General features: G+C 38.0%; 1 protein-coding gene across 5 annotated transcripts in view; it reads right to left on the minus strand.

Moving 5' to 3' along the window:
* Positions 1–21,311, minus strand: part of LOC121383122 (cytosolic phospholipase A2-like) — a 57,228-nt gene that overhangs the window by 29,144 nt on the left and 6,773 nt on the right. For all 5 annotated transcript variants that reach the window (XM_041512919.1, XM_041512916.1, XM_041512921.1 and 2 more), the window contains exon 2: positions 13,762–13,922. In XM_041512919.1, the coding sequence (XP_041368853.1) occupies positions 13,762–13,775 (14 nt within the window). In that variant the 5' untranslated portion in view covers positions 13,776–13,922. The remainder of the gene's footprint in view (positions 1–13,761; positions 13,923–21,311) is intronic.

A 21,311-nucleotide genomic window follows, 5' to 3' on the forward strand; every position in this document is an offset into this window, starting at 1 on the left:
CCCAGTAGATACCTTGTTTTACCCAGTAGATATTACCTTGTTTTACCCAGTTGATCACCTTGTTTTACCCAGTTGATACCTTGTTTTACCCAGTAGATACCTTGTTTTACCCAGTAGATACCTTGTTTTACCCAGTAGATACCTTGTTTTACCCAGTTGATACCTTGTTTTACCCAGTAGATACCTTGTTTTACCCAGTAGATACCTTGTTTTACCCAGTAGATACCTTGTTTTACCCAGTAGATACCTTGTTTTACCCAGTTGATCACCTTGTTTTACCCAGTAGATACCTTGTTTTACCCAGTTGATACCTTGTTTTACCCAGTAGATATTACCTTGTTTTACCCAGTAGATATCACCTTGTTTTACCCAGTAGATACCTTGTTTTACCCAGTAGATATTACCTTGTTTTACCCAGTAGATACCTTGTTTTACCCAGTAGATATCACCTTGTTTTACCCAGTTGATACCTTGTTTTACCCAGTAGATACCTTGTTTTACCCAGTAGATACCTTGTTTTACCCAGTAGATACCTTGTTTTACCCAGTAGATACCTTGTTTTACCCAGTTGATCACCTTGTTTTACCCAGTAGATATTACCTTGTTTTACCCAGTAGATATCACCTTGTTTTACCCAGTAGATACCTTGTTTTACCCAGTTGATCACCTTGTTTTACCCAGTTGATCACCTTGTTTTACCCAGTAGATATCACCTTGTTTTACCCAGTAGATACCTTGTTTTACCCAGTTGATCACCTTGTTTTACCCAGTAGATACCTTGTTTTACCCAGTAGATACCTTGTTTTACCCAGTAGATATCACCTTGTTTTACCCAGTAGATACCTTGTTTTACCCAGTTGATCACCTTGTTTTACCCAGTTGATACCTTGTTTTACCTAGTAGATATCACCTTGTTTTACCCAGTTGATACCTTGTTTTACCCAGTAGATACCTTGTTTTACCCAGTTGATACCTTGTTTTACCCAGTAGATACCTTGTTTTACCCAGTTGATCACCTTGTTTTACCCAGTAGATATTACCTTGTTTTACCCAGTTGATCACCTTGTTTTACCCAGTTGATACCTTGTTTTACCCAGTAGATACCTTGTTTTACCCAGTAGATACCTTGTTTTACCTAGTAGATACCTTGTTTTACCCAGTAGATACCTTGTTTTACCCAGTAGATATTACCTTGTTTTACCCAGTTGATACCTTGTTTTACCCAGTAGATACCTTGTTTTACCCAGTAGATATCACCTTGTTTTACCCAGTTGATCACCTTGTTTTACCCAGTAGATACCTTGTTTTACCTAGTAGATATCACCTTGTTTTACCCAGTTGATCACCTTGTTTTACCCAGTTGATTACCTTGTTTTACCCAGTAGATATCACCTTGTTTTACCCAGCAAATATTACCTTGTTTTACCCAATAGATACCGTGTTTTACCCAGTAGATACCTTGTTTTACCCAGTAGATATCACCTTGTTTTACCCAGTAAATATTACCTTGTTTTACCCAGTAAATATCACCTTGTTTTACCCAGTAGATGTCTTGTTTTACCTAGTAAATATTACCTTGTTTTACCCAGTAGATGTCTTGTTTTACCTAGTAAATATTACCTTTTTTAACCAGTAGATATTACCTTGTTTTGCCCAGTAGATGTCACATTTAGTTACCCAGTAAATTATCAAATTTCGATCTATAAGAAATGAAGTAGGTGGCTGTCGGCTTAAAATAGCACATTTTTATTAAACACAATCTCTCATGTTATGAATTAAGTATCCCATAATAAACTGCTCCCATAAGATTGCAGCCCACGCATGAGAATGGGGACACTGCAGGTCCTCCTATACTGTGTAGGCTACACTGGGTTTGTTTTATGTGCAACATGTCATATGTAACTTTACTGTTCCATGCAACACTGCACTGAATAACAGACAAATGTCCTACACAGGTGCAAATAATAAAGATAATTGTTTTAGGGAGGTAGAAAATATTTTAGACCTATAGAACAATCCCTACTAAATTTCTTAAAAGGATTTTGAGACCTCATAGTTTAAGCAGAGCTATCAATCTAGCTCCCCATCACTTCCCAGAGACTATAGTCCAAGGAGCAATGTTTGCTCCCAACAGCATGTGAATTAAAAAAACGTATTACAAAGGGATTAAATATCAAAGCTTAATACAGTAATTTATTTGTTTAAATGGCTCCTCATAATAAACTTTGGGGATCAATAAATCACTCTTCGGTTTATGTCATGGTGACGTCTAGATTATTTGTTTAATGTCATCTTAGCATGTTTTAAACTACATCTATTTGATTTCTTAAACGGACTATCCTCTGTTTTATGCCATTGTAATACAGAGCCTTTTAGATGATTAAAATTACATATTAAAGATAGTTTATTGTTTACAATATCAATGTCTTTATAAACTAGATATTTGTTCTAATGTTTGTAGTAGCTTAAACCAAATTTTACCTTCCATCAATTTCTACCACAGCCATTGTTACACCAGTCGTGGAACACAGGTTGGAACAAGAAAAAGCTCAATGTGCCCACCAATGGGGTTCAATCCTAGATCAGTCATGCATCAGGCAAGTGTTTTACCATTGGGCTACATCCCTCCCTATCACCTCAAATAGATGTGGAATGGGATGGGCACAATTCAAGACAGATATTTGAAATAACTGCTGCAAACCATGACTTTGTGGCATCCAAATGTATCAATGAGAAACTGAACAGTTTGCTAAAAATAGAATATTTCTTTGTATTGTCATGACTAAATAATTTTCTAATCATGGGAATGATCTTTTACATTTTTGCACTGAAGCTTGGCTGATGGTTAATAAACTGACACTAATGATGTGACTTTATATGCAAATATCTTTAAAAAATATTGATAGTGCATTGCGTACCTTTATTTAGTGTGGGTAAGACTGTCCTTTTTAGAAAATGGTCCTTTGTAAATCAATTCCAAATATATTACTGAACATTGTTTTTGGGTGTCATTGTTTGTTGTTAGGGGTTGGATATGATATTTTGTTTTGGGGGTAGGGTGGGTGAGGTCACGGCTGAAATACAAAGTAACAGAGGGTACGGTAATTTATGTGGGGGGTTTTAATACACATGTGCAATAAATAATATATGTTACAGGTGGGCCCAATCTATATGTGTACATGTTCTAAATATTCACCTTGTATATAGCTTTCTTAATTATATTTAGTTTTAAGAAGTAATAAAAGAATGACTACACATACTGCACTGTCATCCTAAGCAAGGTGCTGATTAAGTCAATCCTTACATGTGCACCCATTGACCTAAACAAATAGATGGTTGGATGCACATAGATCGAGGAAATCAACATTTTCTTTAAGGATTGCCTTACAAACCATCCTGGTTACATGGTCAGTAAAGAAGCCATTTGTCATGATCTTATTAAAGAAACCCACATGAACATGATTTGTCCTGCCACAGTGGCTAATCAATCAGAAGGAGAGACTGGTTGACACTTTAAACAAATTAGACTTGTAGCCTGCAGCCTTAGATGGTCTTGATAATTTGTTTTTCTCATGGACCATTACACTTTAAATGACATGGTAGTATGATCTTGTATATCTAACACCTCAACAGGGTCATACGTAGCCTACAATACCTGGTAGAGGGTGGTGGGGCAGTGAAAAAAGAATCTAGGATCTTAATTTTCTAGGTAGACAAAAAGTGCACTGCTTAAAAAAATTTTTTTTTTAATCTGTCTGCCTCCTGTCCTCATCCCAGGTCTAACACTTCAGTAAATATTTTACAATTTGGCCTAAGTATTCCATTCTTGTTTTTCTCATAATATTAATTTTTTTCATGGTTCCCCCCCCCCCCCCCCCCCCCCCCATCAATTTGTTAGTTTGCCTCATGAATTCATTTTTGTTTTTGGTATTGTTTACTGTGATTTCAAGATACTATTTCTTTGAGGTTTTTATTTTGTTTTATTTCTTTAACAATAAACATATATAAAACCTAAAACCTAATATATTTGGGATGGGTTGGGGTGTTGGTAGGGAATCATAAATTTAGTTTTTTTTGTGTGACATTTAAATTCTATACTTACCTCAGCCTGAAAAAAAAAATGAACCAAACCATTTAGGCTGATGAATTTACGTAAATAAAAATGTTTGATTTGCCTGGAGCATGTACAGTGTATAAGAAAGCAAATACAAACACTTTCAAGTAGCATTCATCATGTATATTATTCCTAAATATAGCTGAGGGCATGTATTTTAATATGTTTTCTTGATATGGAAAATAAAATTACCAGTAAATCCATCAGTCCTTAACATCTGATGTGGCAAACAAAAATATTTAGCTTGGAGCATTTCCATTACAAGGAGATCGATGCACAGCTAGTTTATAAAGTTCAAGGTTTTAATGTAGGCTGAGATCAAGCCCTTTCTAAGGGCCCTATGGGCAACCTAGGGAGACACCCCAGCATCAACGAGGTCTAATTAACAAGCTACTCTCGACGCACTAATTCCAAACCTATACGTAGCTCCCTTATATTACTCTTTAGAATGACCGTTCAAAAATGCACCAAATTTCCTTCATCTAAAATGCGCACTTATTCCCTTTGGCATTCCTTTTGGCCATCATCCAAATTCCAAATTCCACAGCACCACCATACTCTCCTCCTGCTACCGATCATCCGGGCAGCTGGTGCTCTCTTGTGCCAGTCAGCGCAGGTGGCCCTTCCTCCTACCTCCCCCACGTTTTCCTGTCACACCCGTGCCTATGATAGGCATGTGCTACAACAGCTTGTTGTGAATGTACACGTTAAAACCTAGTTCTGTCCTGTAGGCTGACTTTAAGTAAAGGGGGGCGAGACGTAGCCCAGTGGATGAAAACCTAGTTCTGTCCTGTAGGCTGACTTTAAGTAAAGGGGGGTGAGACGTAGCCCAGTGGATGAAAACCTAGTTCTGTCCTGTAGGCTGACTTTAAGTAAAGGGGGGGCGAGACGTAGCCCAGTGGATGAAAACCTAGTTCTGTCCTGTAGGCTGACTTTAAGTAAAGGGGGGCGAGACATAGCCCTGTGGATGAAAACCTAGTTCTGTCCTGTAGGCTGACTTTAAGTAAAGGGGGGCGAGACGTAGCCCAGTGGATGAAAACCTAGTTCTGTCCTGTAGGCTGACTTTAAGTAAAGGGGGGCGAGACATAGCCCTGTGGATGAAAACCTAGTTCTGTCCTGTAGGCTGACTTTAAGTAAAGGGGGGCGAGACGTAGCCCAGTGGATGAAAACCTAGTTCTGTCCTGTAGGCTGACTTTAAGTAAAGGGGGGGCGAGACGTAGCCCAGTGGATAAAAACCTAGTTCTGTCCTGTAGGCTGACTTTAAGTAAAGGGGGGCGAGACATAGCCCTGTGGATGAAAACCTAGTTCTGTCCTGTAGGCTGACTTTAAGTAAAGGGGGGCGAGACGTAGCCCAGTGGATGAAAACCTAGTTCTGTCCTGTAGGCTGACTTTAAGTAAAGGGGGGCGAGACGTAGCCCACTGGATGAAAACCTAGTTCTGTCCTGTAGGCTGACTTTAAGTAAAGGGGAGCGAGACGTAGCCCAGTGGATGAAAACCTAGTTCTGTCCTGTAGGCTGACTTTAAGTAAAGGGGGGCGAGACGTAGCCCAGTGGATGAAAACCTAGTTCTGTCCTGTAGGCTGACTTTAAGTAAAGGGGGGGCGAGACGTAGCCCAGTGGATAAAAACCTAGTTCTGTCCTGTAGGCTGACTTTAAGTAAAGGGGGGCGAGACATAGCCCTGTGGATGAAAACCTAGTTCTGTCCTGTAGGCTGACTTTAAGTAAAGGGGGGCGAGACGTAGCCCAGTGGATGAAAACCTAGTTCTGTCCTGTAGGCTGACTTTAAGTAAAGGGGGGCGAGACGTAGCCCACTGGATGAAAACCTAGTTCTGTCCTGTAGGCTGACTTTAAGTAAAGGGGAGCGAGACGTAGCCCAGTGGATGAAAACCTAGTTCTGTCCTGTAGGCTGACTTTAAGTAAAGGGGGGCGAGATGTAGCCCAGTGGATGAAAACCTAGTTCTGTCCTGTAGGCTGACTTTAAGTAAAGGGGGGGCGAGACGTAGCCCAGTGGATGAAAACCTAGTTCTGTCCTGTAGGCTGACTTTAAGTAAAGGGGGGCGAGACATAGCCCTGTGGATGAAAACCTAGTTCTGTCCTGTAGGCTGACTTTAAGTAAAGGGGGGCGAGACGTAGCCCAGTGGATGAAAACCTAGTTCTGTCCTGTAGGCTGACTTTAAGTAAAGGGGGGGCGAGACGTAGCCCAGTGGATGAAAACCTAGTTCTGTCCTGTAGGCTGACTTTAAGTAAAGGGGGGCGAGACATAGCCCTGTGGATGAAAACCTAGTTCTGTCCTGTAGGCTGACTTTAAGTAAAGGGGGGCGAGACGTAGCCCAGTGGATGAAAACCTAGTTCTGTCCTGTAGGCTGACTTTAAGTAAAGGGGGGGCGAGACGTAGCCCAGTGGATAAAAACCTAGTTCTGTCCTGTAGGCTGACTTTAAGTAAAGGGGGGCGAGACATAGCCCTGTGGATGAAAACCTAGTTCTGTCCTGTAGGCTGACTTTAAGTAAAGGGGGGCGAGACGTAGCCCAGTGGATGAAAACCTAGTTCTGTCCTGTAGGCTGACTTTAAGTAAAGGGGGGCGAGACGTAGCCCACTGGATGAAAACCTAGTTCTGTCCTGTAGGCTGACTTTAAGTAAAGGGGAGCGAGACGTAGCCCAGTGGATGAAAACCTAGTTCTGTCCTGTAGGCTGACTTTAAGTAAAGGGGGGCGAGACGTAGCCCAGTGGATGAAAACCTAGTTCTGTCCTGTAGGCTGACTTTAAGTAAAGGGGGGGCGAGACGTAGCCAGTGGATGAAAACCTAGTTCTGTCCTGTAGGCTGACTTTTAAGTAAAGGGGGGGCGAGACATAGCCCAGTGGATAAAAACCTAGTTCTGTCCTGTAGGCTGACTTTAAGTAAAGGGGGGGCGAGACGTAGCCAGTGGATGAAAACCTAGTTCTGTCCTGTAGGCTGACTTTTAAGTAAAGGGGGGGCGAGACATAGCCCAGTGGATAAAAACCTAGTTCTGTCCTGTAGGCTGACTTTAAGTAAAGGGGGGCGAGACGTAGCCCAGTGGATGAAACGCTTGCTTGATGCGCGGTCAGTTCGGTGGGCCCATTGAACTATTTCTCATTCCAGCCAGTGCACCATGACTGGTGTATCAAAGGCCGTGGTATGTGCTATCCTGCCTGTGTGATGGTAGTGCATATAAAAGATCCCTTGCTACAAATGGAAAATATAGCGGGTTTCCTCTCTATGACTATATATTAAAATTACCAAATGTTTGACATCCAATAGCCAATGATTAATAAATCAATGTGTTCTAGTGGTGTCGTTAAACAAAACAAACTTTAAGTAAAGGGGTGGATTTAGCTCATTCACAAGAGCACTCGCCTGAGGTGCGTGTGTGTCGCAGGATCAAACCACCTCAGTGGACCCATTCTTTGATTGGATTTTCCCATTCCAACCAGTGCACCACAACTGGTATATCAAAGGCCTTGGCCTGTAATGTCTTATCAATGTAAAAGTGCATATAAAAGATCCCATAAAAGATCCCTTGCTGCTGATGGGAAAATGTAGCGGATTTCCTCTAAGATTATGAATGAATGAATGTTTAACGACACCCCAGCATGAAAAATACATCGGCTATTGGGTGTCAAACTATGATAATGCAAACAAATAAAGTGATGATCAACATCAAAATAAAAATTCAAGATTTAAATAAAAACAGTGGAAAGAACTGTGCAAAAATACAAATATCACAGATAGATACTGAATTTTACCCAAAATTTCAATTGTATCTCGAAAGAAAACAAGGGGATTTGTGCTGTATTGGCCATTCTCTAAGATTATGAGACAAAAATCACTAAATGTTTGACATCCAATAGCCCATGATTAATAAATCAATGTGCTCTAGTGGTGTTAAACAAAAACAAACTTCAAACTTTAAGTAAAATGTCTACTTGATGTTAACTTCAGCAAACCATATGTTTTGTGATTCATTTTAGTTAGATGGCAATAATCATTCAGTGATAAAAGTGCATGTATCTTAAGGCAGTAACAGCATGGTTATTTTATTTTCTATTATATTTTAATTTCAGTTGAATGTAAAACTGTGAAAATCAATATAACGTTATATGCAGTAGTTGAGCTGGGTTAAAAAAAAAAAAATCAGTTGTAATTTAATAAAACAAGGTTATGGAGTAACTATTTTTGTGTGAATCCAAAACCGAGTGTTTTAACAGATGAATACAATTATTTTATTTCTTTTTTATAGTTGGGGTTATGATAACATGTTAGCTGTTTGTGATGGAAATTGCAAAATAAATGCTTTTTGGTGTAAAAACTACAAATCTTGTCTTCCATATTTCCTAAGCCTTGACACATGGAGAAATAAATTTGTGAATTTTCTCATTCTGTCCCCCCCCCCAGGAGCCTGAGTGATTGGGCCTAAAAGAAAAAACCTTAGTCAGTTTTAAAAATTCTTCTTTACTACGTAACAGAAATGCTTAAACTGAATAGTCTTCATATATGCAAAGGTCATTAGATGGCTTATTAAAGTTGCAAATTTCATTAATGTTGGGTCCCCTGTTGTGCCTACAGATATGTGAAGTTTATTGGAGTTGTATAGAGAAATGCTTTTTTTTTTTTACAACTACTAAACCATTTTCAGCTAATTTTGATGGGAAGCCTTCTTGACCCATGGAAACCGGCCTTGGTGGAGTTGTGGTTAAGCCATCAGACATAAGGCTGGTAGGTACTGGGTTTGCAGCCTGGTACCAGCTCCCACCCATTAACAACTAACAACTAACCCACTGTTCTGGATAGATAGCTGAAGTATGTGCCCAGGACAGTGTACTTGAACCTAAATTGGATAAAAGCATGAAAAGAAGTTGAATAAAATTACCTAAGGAAAAACAAAATTCCGATCCACCAAGGAAAAAGGATGCTGTACTCTTCATGAGTGTTGTAGATGATGTCAACAATTCACTCAGGTGATATTTTAGACCCATGGGAATCTTGTTTAAGTTGTATCCCCTCCCTACAAAATAGTGTATCTGCCCCTGCTTATGGGACAGTTACACACATGGACAGTTGTAAAGTAAATAAGCAAAAATACCAGATGTTTCACAAGTTGTCATATCCTGCCAGTAGACAGGATATGGGTAAAACAAATTTCTGCTGGGGCACAAGTTAGTTGAATAAATTAAATTGTTGTTAATAATACTTTAAAGTAATAATTGTCTTTGCTATTATTCTCTGACAGAAAAGTATGTTTTTAATTGAATACTGATTTGCCTATGCAGATTGATGTATTCCTAATTCGTACCATGTTGCGTTTCTGTGTAATCTTTACCTATGATATTGATTATTAGTCACCTACCAGTCCAACTGGAGGGGACTGTAGGTTTTATCTCCGTCCATCCATCCATCTGTCAGGATGTTTTTTGCAGAAAGCTTTGAGATATTGAGCTGAAATTTTGTGTATAGTTTCATCAGGTAATGTTACAGATCAAGTTTGACTTTCGTGATGATTTACCCATTTTTTGACAGAGTTATGGCCCTTGAACTTAGGAAATGTGAAAATTAGTTTTCCGGACTTTGTTTTCAGAAGACCTTTATATATTAAGCTGACTTGTTGTGTATAGGTTAATCACGTACTGTTACAGATCAAGTTTGACTTTCATGGCGATTTACCCTTTTTAAACAAAGTTATGGCCCTTGAACTTAGGAGATGTAAAAATTTGTTTCCAGATTTTTGCAATGCCTGGAGATATCAAGATGAAATTTTTTATATAGCTTTATCATTTGTATGTAGCTTTATCATTTGTATATAGCTTTATCATTTGTATATAGCTTGATCATTTGTATGTAGCTTTACAGATCAAGTTGAAATTTCGTGGTAATTTACTCGCTTTTCAGAGTTATGGCCCTTGAATTTAGAAGATACAAAAAATTGTTGGACCCGGTAGGGGACATGTATTGCTTTAGCAGTACTCTCAGGATGCTTGTTATACATATGAAGGAAAATTCATCATGTTTCATTTCACTGTTTCAACCAATCAGTTGTATATATACTGGTAGATGATAAATTAAGTTGTATTTTCATTTTTTTCTCATTGTGATTAACTTTGAATTGAGTGTGATATATAGGAGACCTGGTAGGCAATGTTGAAAGAAAATGACTGAATGTTTAATGACACTCCAGCATAAAAAATACATCAGCTATTGGATATCAAACAGGGGTAAGTACATGAGGAGGGGACAATTAAGGCATTTGACCTGGTATGCATAATCAACGATATATAATGCACATTATTGCTTAATATCAACAAGTATAATCATATAGTTAATTAATAAAATGGTTAAATGTGATGGCTATTATATATAACGGGCGCAGCCATTTTGTACCATCCCAGTGAATAAGCCCTCTGGCGAGCTGGTGGTTATGTAATACCTAACGTGTCACGTCAGGAATTGGTCTTCGAACTGAAGAAACAACCATACCTGATTTTTGCGGATGTATCGTGATGTTCTGTAATAATAGCCATCCCAGTAAGATAGCAACAATTATAAATTATTTTTCAATACAAAATAAACCACCATTGTCAAAGTGTTGAAATAACTATTATTTTTTGTACATAAATTAACCCATGTACTGAAATAATAATCGGAGTGTTTTCTTAGTTAATTGGTCTTTTCTTTCCGTGGCTTGTACCTATGGTTTCTGATTGGCAGGTGTATATTTACATGGTCCCCAGACACTGTGTCTAGACACACTAAAAAGATGTGCCTCTTTTATTAAGATCACAGGGTATTGTGTGATAACCGCACGGACATTATCAGCTGTCCTACTTTATTACTGTAAGTAATTCTGTAAAACCCTTGATTAAGTAGACTTTCCTATCTAAAATCACAAAACAGACTAATTACGTAGTCCCAAAGAAAATAAAAGTATCACTTAGGTATCGTGAGTGGTCGTTTCTGCTCAAACGTACCCTACCAATAGGCCTAATAATATGCATTTTTTCTTTGGATTTTTTAAAAAAGAAAAATACTATAACTCCATTTATTTCTATTGATGCAAACTGAAATATATTTAGTTAAATAGTTTATTATACTATCAAGTCATTTATGTTGTTTTAGAAGTCAGGTTGATGAAAGCGAAGTGCCTTGTCATAAATTAGAGCATTTGTTTACACTGTGCATAGAGGAGATGGACAGAGCTGACGTCACTTTTCCCCAAGCTATACCACCGGACGTCACAAAAACAGAACAAAATGGCTGCCCCCAGTTAGCAGGAATAATCATGTTTTTTTTATTAACTCTAAAATTACGCGTTTTTCATTTGTTAAAGTGTCAACATGTGTTGGTGGTCCAGGTATGCATCTTTCCAACACATAAGGCTCTTGTTTGAGTTGACCCTATCTTTAATGATACTACTAGAGCACATTGATTAATTAATCCCACAGACAGGATAGTACATACCATGGCCTTGGTTACACCAGTTGTGGAGCACTGGCTGGAACGAGAAATAGCTCAGTGGGTCCACCGACGAGGATCGATCCTAGACAGACCGCGCATCAAGTGAACACTTTACCACTGTGCTACGCCCCGCCCCCGACACCACTAGAGCACTTTAATTAAACATCGACTATTGGACGTCAAACATTTGGTAATTATGACATGTAGTCATCAGATGTAACCCGCTACATTTTTCCATTAGCAGCAAGGGATCTTTTATATGCACTTTCCCACAGACAGAAAAGCACATACCACAGCCTTTATCCAGTTGTGGTGCACTGGTTGGAATGAGAAAAAACCCAATCAGCTGAATGGATCCACCCAGGTGGTTCGATCATGCGATGCAAGCACCTCAACTGACTGAGCTAAATCCCGCCCCATCATGAATGAATGAGCAATGTTTAAAGAGATGCTAATTCCTATAATTATTGCAGAAATAACAGCGGAACAACAGATTCTGCCATCTAGCACTGAATTCCAGATAATAATGTAGTGTGTTGCCTGCTGGTATACAGAGTTTTAATGAGAGTTGCTTCCCTTTTCCTCCCCCTCAAAGTAAACAGTGGTAATATTTCACATTTTGAATGGTGGTCACTTTTGGGCACATTTTCTGAAGAATTTAGCAGGTGTTTCCAAAAGAAATATATTTCAAGTTTCAGTGAATATAAGCTCTTAATGATCAATGGTGAACTTTAATTTTTTTTTTTTTTTTGGTAAGAGAAGAATGAAGTCACAGAGATTGTTATTTTTGGCACGATAGAAAATAATTAAATGTTGTATTTCAGATTTAAACCTATACCATGGGATAATGTGTGTATGCTTCGTTATGCAAAAGTAAGTAGTGGTGAGACCCTTAGCTCAAATAATTATTTATTTTCATCAAATATGTGAGTGGGTGGGCATATTCAACAGGCTATAAGTCTGTCTGTATTAAGACCTTATGTTTAATTCACAGTAAATGGCAGCGAGACACTAATCTCAGTAGAGACAACTCTAAATCCCAAAATTATATGTCTTGTTATACAAAACATTATATAACAGACTCAACAGAAGAATTGTGAGCAGAATGCAGGTAAACAGAAATGGAAAGTGAGAATAGGTAGAGGTTTCTCTACTTCTTTAAGTGTTTTTGAGTAGATTATTTTAGGGGGGAGGAATAGAAATACGATTGTTTCTTATATCGTTTGGTTTTTATATACATTAAAGGCATATTGTCACAAACCACTGACCTATTTAATGGTATTACCTGAACAAAAATAATTTGATTTGTCCCTAAATGTACTTTATTCAACCATCTTCATAACCACCATATTCCATTTATTAATGACATTTTGTAAAAATAATTGAATTATGGCAATGGTCCATAATTCAAAAACTAAAATTGCTGAGAGGGTTGACATAGATTCCACTCCATCATTGTTCAGTTAAGGTGGTGCAATAGCTAGATTTGGTTTCCAAAAATTAATGTAATTTTTAGTTATCCATTTTTAGAGAAATAAGGTCCATAAATCCATGACAGTATGCCTTTAATATGGTGATTAATGCATTTACAGTTGTCGAAAATGATAACCTGTTTTAACTTAACGTCATAATACTTCTATGTAATTATCACCCAGCATTACAGCGTGGTGCCTTTAATTACTAATATCTGAAGGTCATTAAACTCAAGATAATATTTTTCAGGGAGTCATATATACAGTAAAGTACATTTATAATGAACATGCTTAGAAGGCACTACTGCATAGAATGAACTGATCGTAAAGTCCTGTTTTATCTCCCTGTACATTAATAACCAAATTATGCAAATGTGTACAATGAACTACTGCTATAACAAACTAACTATCATGGTGGGTGTGGGTGTGGGTAATTTTTAGCATGTTTCCCTCAGAGAACTGTTCAAGCACGTCTGTTGTGGGCACAACCTCTGACTTCGCCAGAGAGTTCTATCCATGACAGGGAGTAACTATCATGGTCTCTTCCAGTTCAATATAAGAGTACTTTACTGTGTGTGTGTGTGTGTATATATATATATATTACTTTAAAAAATGTAAATTGTATGGGATTTATTTAATGGATATGGACAGAACCCAAGTGTTACTGTTATTTATGATGTCTAGGTTCCAGGTGAGATTGTTCAATTTACCCTTTAAAACTCATTGTTAGGAAAGTGGCTGCATTTGCTTGGTAATTGTTCAGTGAAAGCTTCCAACTTAATATTCGTTGTCATGGAAAGTATCCTGTGATTTGAATTATCTCTCATGTAGTCGGGTGTTTCACAGAGGTTATTGAGTCAGTAGATCCATTCTGAAAAAGAGCAATAAAAAAAATATTAGTTTTAAATAAGAATTAATTACACCAATAAATTGTGAATGAACAGCACTGCATGTAAGTTATAAACCTTCTTAAAATTATTAGCCTTAATCCCCTTAAATGATACCAGTGGCAGACATTTTGGGATCTGTCTTATGGCCTAAATAGGTTAAATCTGTCTTAAGTGGGTTATTAAGTGACAGGTATATAAATTTAAAGCAGCAAATACACTGATATAAAAACAAATACATATAGGTCAGCTTATTATAATACAGGCACCGGTGTATGTACATGTTTATTTCTGATCATATACATGTATATTACTTTAGTATTAGCAGAAATTAATTCATATAAAAACAAATGAATTGATGATGATGATGATAATGATGATGATGATGATGATGATGCATCCATAATTATCAGATTGCTGGTGATCAGTATACTAGTAGCCAAATATATTTTTTATTTGCTACTCATAAATGTTTTATTAATTAATTTTATGTTTTGGTAAACTCTGTTTATGCCTATACTTCCTTGATCTTACAAAACAAATTTACATCAGGTACATGTAACCAGAGGGGGATTGGAGGTTGAAAGCAAATTTTCTCTTTTTTTTAAATATATTTTCTGGGGAAGCAAGACATGACCTCCAATTTTCCAGTTTAGACCACTTTGGATAATTTGCTGGACAAAAAAAAAGTTTGTTTTGTTTAACGACACCACTGGAGCACATTGATTAATTAATCATCGGCTATTAGATGTCAAATATTTGGTAATTCTGACTCATAGTCATCAGAGAAAACCTGCTAAATTTTTTCTAATGCAGCAAGGGATCTTTTATATACATTTTCCTACAGACAGAAAAGCACATAACATGGCCTTTGTCCTGTTGTGGTGCACTGGTTGGAACGAGAAAAAACCCACAATCAGCTGAATGGATCCACCGAGGTGGTTCGATCCTGAGACGCAAGCACCTCAAGAGAGCACTCAACCACCTGAGCTAAATCCCGCCCCTTAATTTGCTAGACATGCGCGTGTATGTATTTGGACATATATCCTACTGTTAATTCATTTATCACTTCCCTCATTCTTCATAATAATTGTTTTATTTTTTTAATGTGATACCATGCACCCATACTAAAAGGAAAAGACAGTTTCAGTTTTCCCTTCACAATTAACTTTGATTGTTCAGTTTTGCAGTTACTTCCTTTGATAAACCAGGCCAGTATAAGTATACCACTATGTACATGGTGTAGTGCAGAGTAAACAAAACATGTACCTATCCTAAAACCTGTTCTTATTGTTACTGTTGATGAATCCTTTTCTGATACATATGGCTATTTATCAGGAAATCACCCTGTACACAATGCGAATAACACAGCTATAGAACATGAAAGGTGTAAAATGAAAGGGAATAACAATTACTAAAAAAGTTGAAGTTTGTTTTGTTTAATGATACCACTAGAGCACATTGATTTATTAACCACTGGCTATTGTATGTCAAACATTTGGTAATTTCGACTTGTTTTCTGCAGAAGAAACCTGCTATATGTTTCCAATGGATCTTTTATATGCACTTTCCCACAGACAGGACGGCACATACCACAGCCTTAAATTTGATATGCCAGTCCTGGTTGAGACCCCAGTCAGAGAATGGTTCCACCAAGGAGGTTTGATACTGTGATCCTACTGGCTGAGCTAGATCCAAGCCCTTGTTTAATGACACCCCATCCCATGTTAACCCATCACTATTCAGATCAGGTATAGGAATATAATAGTTTCTAATACAAGTCATTTTGTAGATGGTTGTTCTGACATGAGTCTCAAGAAAATAAATTCTATGGCCGAGCTTTAGTGAGCTCCAATAATTTATTTTCTTGAGACGAGTGCCAGGAATATTTTCTGGATCGATCAGTCTTATAATTTTAGTATAATAATTATAAAATTCACTGCATTTTATTTTTGTATCATGATATATATATATACTGAACCGCAAAAGAAACGCGACACATGTGTGGCTGAGAAAATATGTTTCAATTTATTAATATCAAAGATAAATTTTGAAAAATCTGATAAAGTCAATTTATTGGATGCACTTTGACCACAGTCTCTGGGTCGTTTGCCTGTGTTCAGGTAGTGGGGGGATCCAGCACATCGAGATTGTAGGGCGTGACATGTTCAATACCGTGTATGTCCTCCCTGGGTGTTCAAAACGGCCATACACCGTCGGTACATGGAGTGCACGAGGCGGTTCACAAAAGCCATTGGCACCTGTGCCCACACCCTCAGGAAAGCTGCCTCCAGTTGCACACGAGTTGTCGGCCATGGGACCACCTGGTTAAGCCGTCTCTGGATTTCATCCCACAGGTGTTCAATGGGGTTCAAATTAGGGCTGAGAGCCGGCCACGGCATGGTTCTGATGTTGTGCTGACGCAGGAAGTCCATGGTGATCCTGGCCGTGTGGGGCGAGCATTATCCTGCTGGAACACGTGGTTATGGTGACGCGTGAAGAAGGGCACTATGTGAGGTGTTAGAATCTGGTCAACGTAGCGCTGCGCTGTGATGCCATTCCCTCTGCCTGCACCAACATTTTGGAACAAATGGGGCCCAATTCTCTGATTCAGGCCTATAGCACCCCAAACCATGATGCTTTGGCCACCCCACGGGTCTCTCTCCAGGACACACATGCGTCTCTGTAGCGTTCACCCCTCCTACGCCACACCCTCACTCTGCCATCCGAGTTGGAAACGCAGTACCGGCTCTCGTCAGAGAAGACTATCAACCTCCATTGTTGATGCCGCCAATGTTGGTGCTGTGTAGCCCACTGTAGTCATGTCTGACGGTGGCGGGCGGTGAGGACAGGTCCTCGAGCGGGACGTCGGCAAAACAGGTTGTTGGCGGCCAGTTGACGTCGTACCATGTCGTCACTGATGGGTCGCTGTCCAGTGCCAATGGTCGCGCGAGCTGTCATGCTGGCCGTTCTGAAGCGATCATGGAGGTGTTGCCGGTTGATGTAGCGGTCCTGCCTGGGCGTGGTCACCCGGGGGCGCCCGCTGCGGTGACTGTCTGCAGTGCTGTTGGTGTTGATGTACCGCTGCTGTAGACGATGGATGGTGCTGACATGGACATTGTAAGCATTAGCAACAACCAGGGCACGCTGCCCGGCTTGCAATCGGCCGATAGCTTGTTCTCTCTGCGCTGCTGACAATCGGGTCATACCTGATGCGTGCAAATTACGAATGCCAGGAACGCGGTTCAAGTTGGTATTTATACCCATAACCTCCACGAGATGCACGTGCATTTCGGTTTTCATGACAATTGTTTGCGACTGCCACCCACGGCCTTCGAGACAGGTGCGTTTTGGCGTGTCGTTTCATGGAAAGTTGAAAGGGTACCTGCAATTTGGGTCTCAGTCATAAACCAGCATGTCTTGTAATATTGACAGTTACATCCCCGAAATAAATTGTTATAATTTACCATATAGAAATGACATTTAAAAATCTCGCGTTCAGTATATGTATATATATTACCAGCACATCACTAGAAGGAATGCATGCAGTGTTAATATTATGTGATGTCACATATTACCTTTGCTTACACAATATCATAATCAAAAGGTAGCAATGGCCATCTACCTTCTAAATGATTGGACCTGTTTAACGAATGAAAAGGTGGATTAAGATCTAGGGAATGTGTGCTAGATGATTTTTCTAGCACGGCTTTCTGGCACCTTTATACTGATGGATGAGATGTAGCTCAGTGGTAAAGCGATCGGTTTAGGGTCGATTCCCGTCGGTGGCCCTATTGGGCTATTTCTCGTTACAGCCAGTGCTCCACAACTGGTGTAACAAAGGCTGTGGTATGTACTATCCTGTCTGTGGGATGGTGCATATAAAAGATCCCTTGCTGCTAATGGAAAAGAGTAGCCCATGAAGTGGTGACAGTGGGTTTCCTCTCTCAATATCTGTGTGGTCCTTAACCATATGTCTGACACCATATAACCATAAATAAAATGTGTTGAGTGTGTCATTAAATAAAACATTTCATTCCTTTCTACAAACCCAGTACCTGCCAGCCTTAGGTCCAATGGTTTAACGACTACACCACCAAGGCCTGTATAGAAAAACTGCTGATGTATGCAGTTTATATATTCGGTTTCTTATGTTGTAGTTTCCATACAACTACCTTGCAGATATATTGTTTGTCATTGTAGCATCTCTGTGTTAAAATTTCATAATAACCTGGCTATCGTAGTCTTTTCAAATTTACTCAACCCTGTATTAAGTTTATGCAATGACCCCATCGGTGATGTGAAGTGAAGAGAGCATGTATCTGACATGACTTGCTTGATGTTTCTCAACTGATATACATGTAGTTCATCTAATCCTTTAAATGCATGCCAAGGTTCTGATATTGTTTTATTTCTATTTACCAATCATACAATTGAAGCAGGTTTCACTACTTGTCATTACTCACAATTATCAAACCATACTTTTGTATGTATATCCATCTGGCATTGTCTGACTGTCCATATGTCACTCCATCCATAAATCAATCTATTAAATGTTTTTGTCTGTTGCTTATCTTCCTTACCAATTTTTATTACATACCTATTCAATCTTACTATAGTGATAAAGACATTTTGAATCCGTATAATAATTTTTTTTGTATCGCACATATGTGCAATATGGACCAGAACTTTTAAATGGGGAATTCCCTTTTTCTTTTTACTGCAGTTAGCGCCTTTTATTTACTGACGTCATATATGATTTACAAATGACATCACATCGTATTTGAAACATTACACAAGGCTGCCGCAGAGTATGATTCTTAACGTTAAGTAAATCCATGAAATGAGTTTTGATAATAGATTTAACAAAGTGTTGTTATGACGTTAAATTAAAAAACGTTTTTAAAAAACATAAAAGAAGGTACAGGGGTATGTAATAAATACAGAACTTCACATACTTGCTTATTTTGCGAAAGAACATACCACTCGACCGCTACGCGGTCTCGTGGTATATATTCTTTCGCAAAATAAACTCGTGCAATAAATAGGAAGTGAAAACAACGTATGTGAAGTTCTGTATATACATTTGTATATAGGATCATCAAACCTTGTATGGATGGTGGTGTGTCATGTACAATATTAACTAGGTCACTGTAACCTACTTTTCACAGATTACGGCACATTAAAGGAAATCCATGTCTGGGCCATGAACCCACTACATTTTTCCATTAGGAACAGTGGATTTTTTATGTTCATTCCCAAAGACAGTACAGCACATACCATGGCCTCTCATATGTACCAGTCATGGGAGAGGTCTGGTTACATACAACATCTTGTGTAAACAATAATTATTGTCAAAACCAACACATTTCTGGTCACCCTGGTATTTCTCTTAGCTCCAAATAAAAAAGGTTTTAATCCAAGATATTAGGGTCAGTGGCTTAATGTGTATGTTTAGACATACATGTAGAATAAATGTCCAAATTAGTATCGATGCTGAAAGCCGGAACACTGTGTGGGTCATTTCTTTGTTATCTAAATCTGCACATCCTGGATCCTGTTATACAGTTTCTTGGCAGTATTGAGTTACGAAACAACCCTTTTGAATTTTTGGAAGAGGTCAGGTTACCTCTTTTTTTTATTCTTTTTTTTTTTTGTAAATGTGATTTGATTTTATAGGTGGTATGTAAAACAGCACTTGTGCTTGTTTAATATTTGGATGGGGGCCTGCTCAATGATTTTTACCTATGCATACATATTTTATTTACATGCAATTTCATTTTGTAGCTGGTGGATATATACATGTATAAAAATGTCTTCCTATCCCTCTTCCAAGTTTGGGGCGGGATGTAGCCCAGTGGTAAAGCGTTCACTTGATGTGTGGTCGGTCTAGGATCGATCCCCATCGGTGGGCCCATTGGGCTATTTCTCGTTCCTGCCAGTGCTCCACAATTGGTGTAACAAAGGCAGTGGTATGTGCTATCCTGTCTGTGGGATGGTGCGTATAAAAGATCCCTTTCTGCTAATCGAAAAAGAGTAGCCCATGAAGTGGCGACAGCGGGTTTTCTCTCTCAATATCTGTGTGGTCCTTAACCATATGTCCGACACCATATAACTGTAAATAAAATGTGTTGAGTGCGTCGTTAAATAAAACATTTCCTCCTTTTTCTTCTTCCTATCCATCTTCCAAGTTCAGAATACCTCTGTAAGCTTTAAAGGGTCTGTCCTGAGTTTGATGCCATTGTAAGATGTCTCTGACTAATAAAATGTGTAATGACTAAATTCACTTACTAAATACAGATTATTCTGTAGAATATCAGTGTCTGTATATTCAATAGGTTTCTGATTATCCTACTGTTTGTAAGTAGCTCAAACCGGATTTGACTCGAAATAATTTAATTCATATATATATATATATATATATATATATATATATATATATATATATATATATATATATATATATATGTTTATATTTATCATATAATATCTTACCTTTTCAGTGCAATCAAAGTATGTGATATTTTTCAGATCACATACTTGAAGAATCTGATAACTTTGTAAATTAGATGTAAATTAGTTGAGGTCTCGGCACTAGGTTTATTGACATTTAAGCAAACGTACTTGGGTGACATTCCATGATTGACGTATGCATTCATAGTCATCAAATAAAAACATTTCAATGGCAATTTGACACTGAAAGCTGTCCAGCATTCAGAAAACAAAAAACGTTCGGCATAACTTTATTTTGATGTAAGGACATCCAAAATGACATCATTCGAGTTTGATGTCATTTCCATTCAAAAATACACCGCACCACATATTCTTACATCATTTGAATATTTAGTAATGGCGGACTGGAATTAAAGTTGTGTGTACAGTTTACAAAAACACGTTGTATTAAGCTTGAGCTTATATGATAAAGAGATTATTACCCTCATGTATTTCGGTATCGTCAATATCATATATTATGAATAAAAATAATCTATTATGCTTGCCAGAGCCTCGCATAATACAATTTTTATTCCTAATATATGATATTGACGATACTGAAAAACACTCTGGTAATAACCTCTATTTATATATATATATATATATAAAATATATTTAATACTTAATAATAGTCATTAAAAAGTCTGTTAGAGTCAAGTTTTTATCAATGACAAAAAATTCAGGACTGTCTCATTAAAACCTATTTAGAAAATTTTGGAAAGAAGTTGGTCAAAAAATTAGTTGATGTTTTATATACAACAGAACAAAGCTTTTAAATATATATATCGGATGGCCCTTCATAAATAATAAATCTATTGAGTATGGAATTGTATTAAAAAGTATGGGGACTGTAACTTTGATATTTCACACCCATTATTACT

This window comes from Gigantopelta aegis, chromosome 10 (assembly GCF_016097555.1).
Source record: "Gigantopelta aegis isolate Gae_Host chromosome 10, Gae_host_genome, whole genome shotgun sequence".
In the NCBI taxonomy this organism is placed as follows: domain Eukaryota; kingdom Metazoa; phylum Mollusca; class Gastropoda; order Neomphalida; family Peltospiridae; genus Gigantopelta; species Gigantopelta aegis.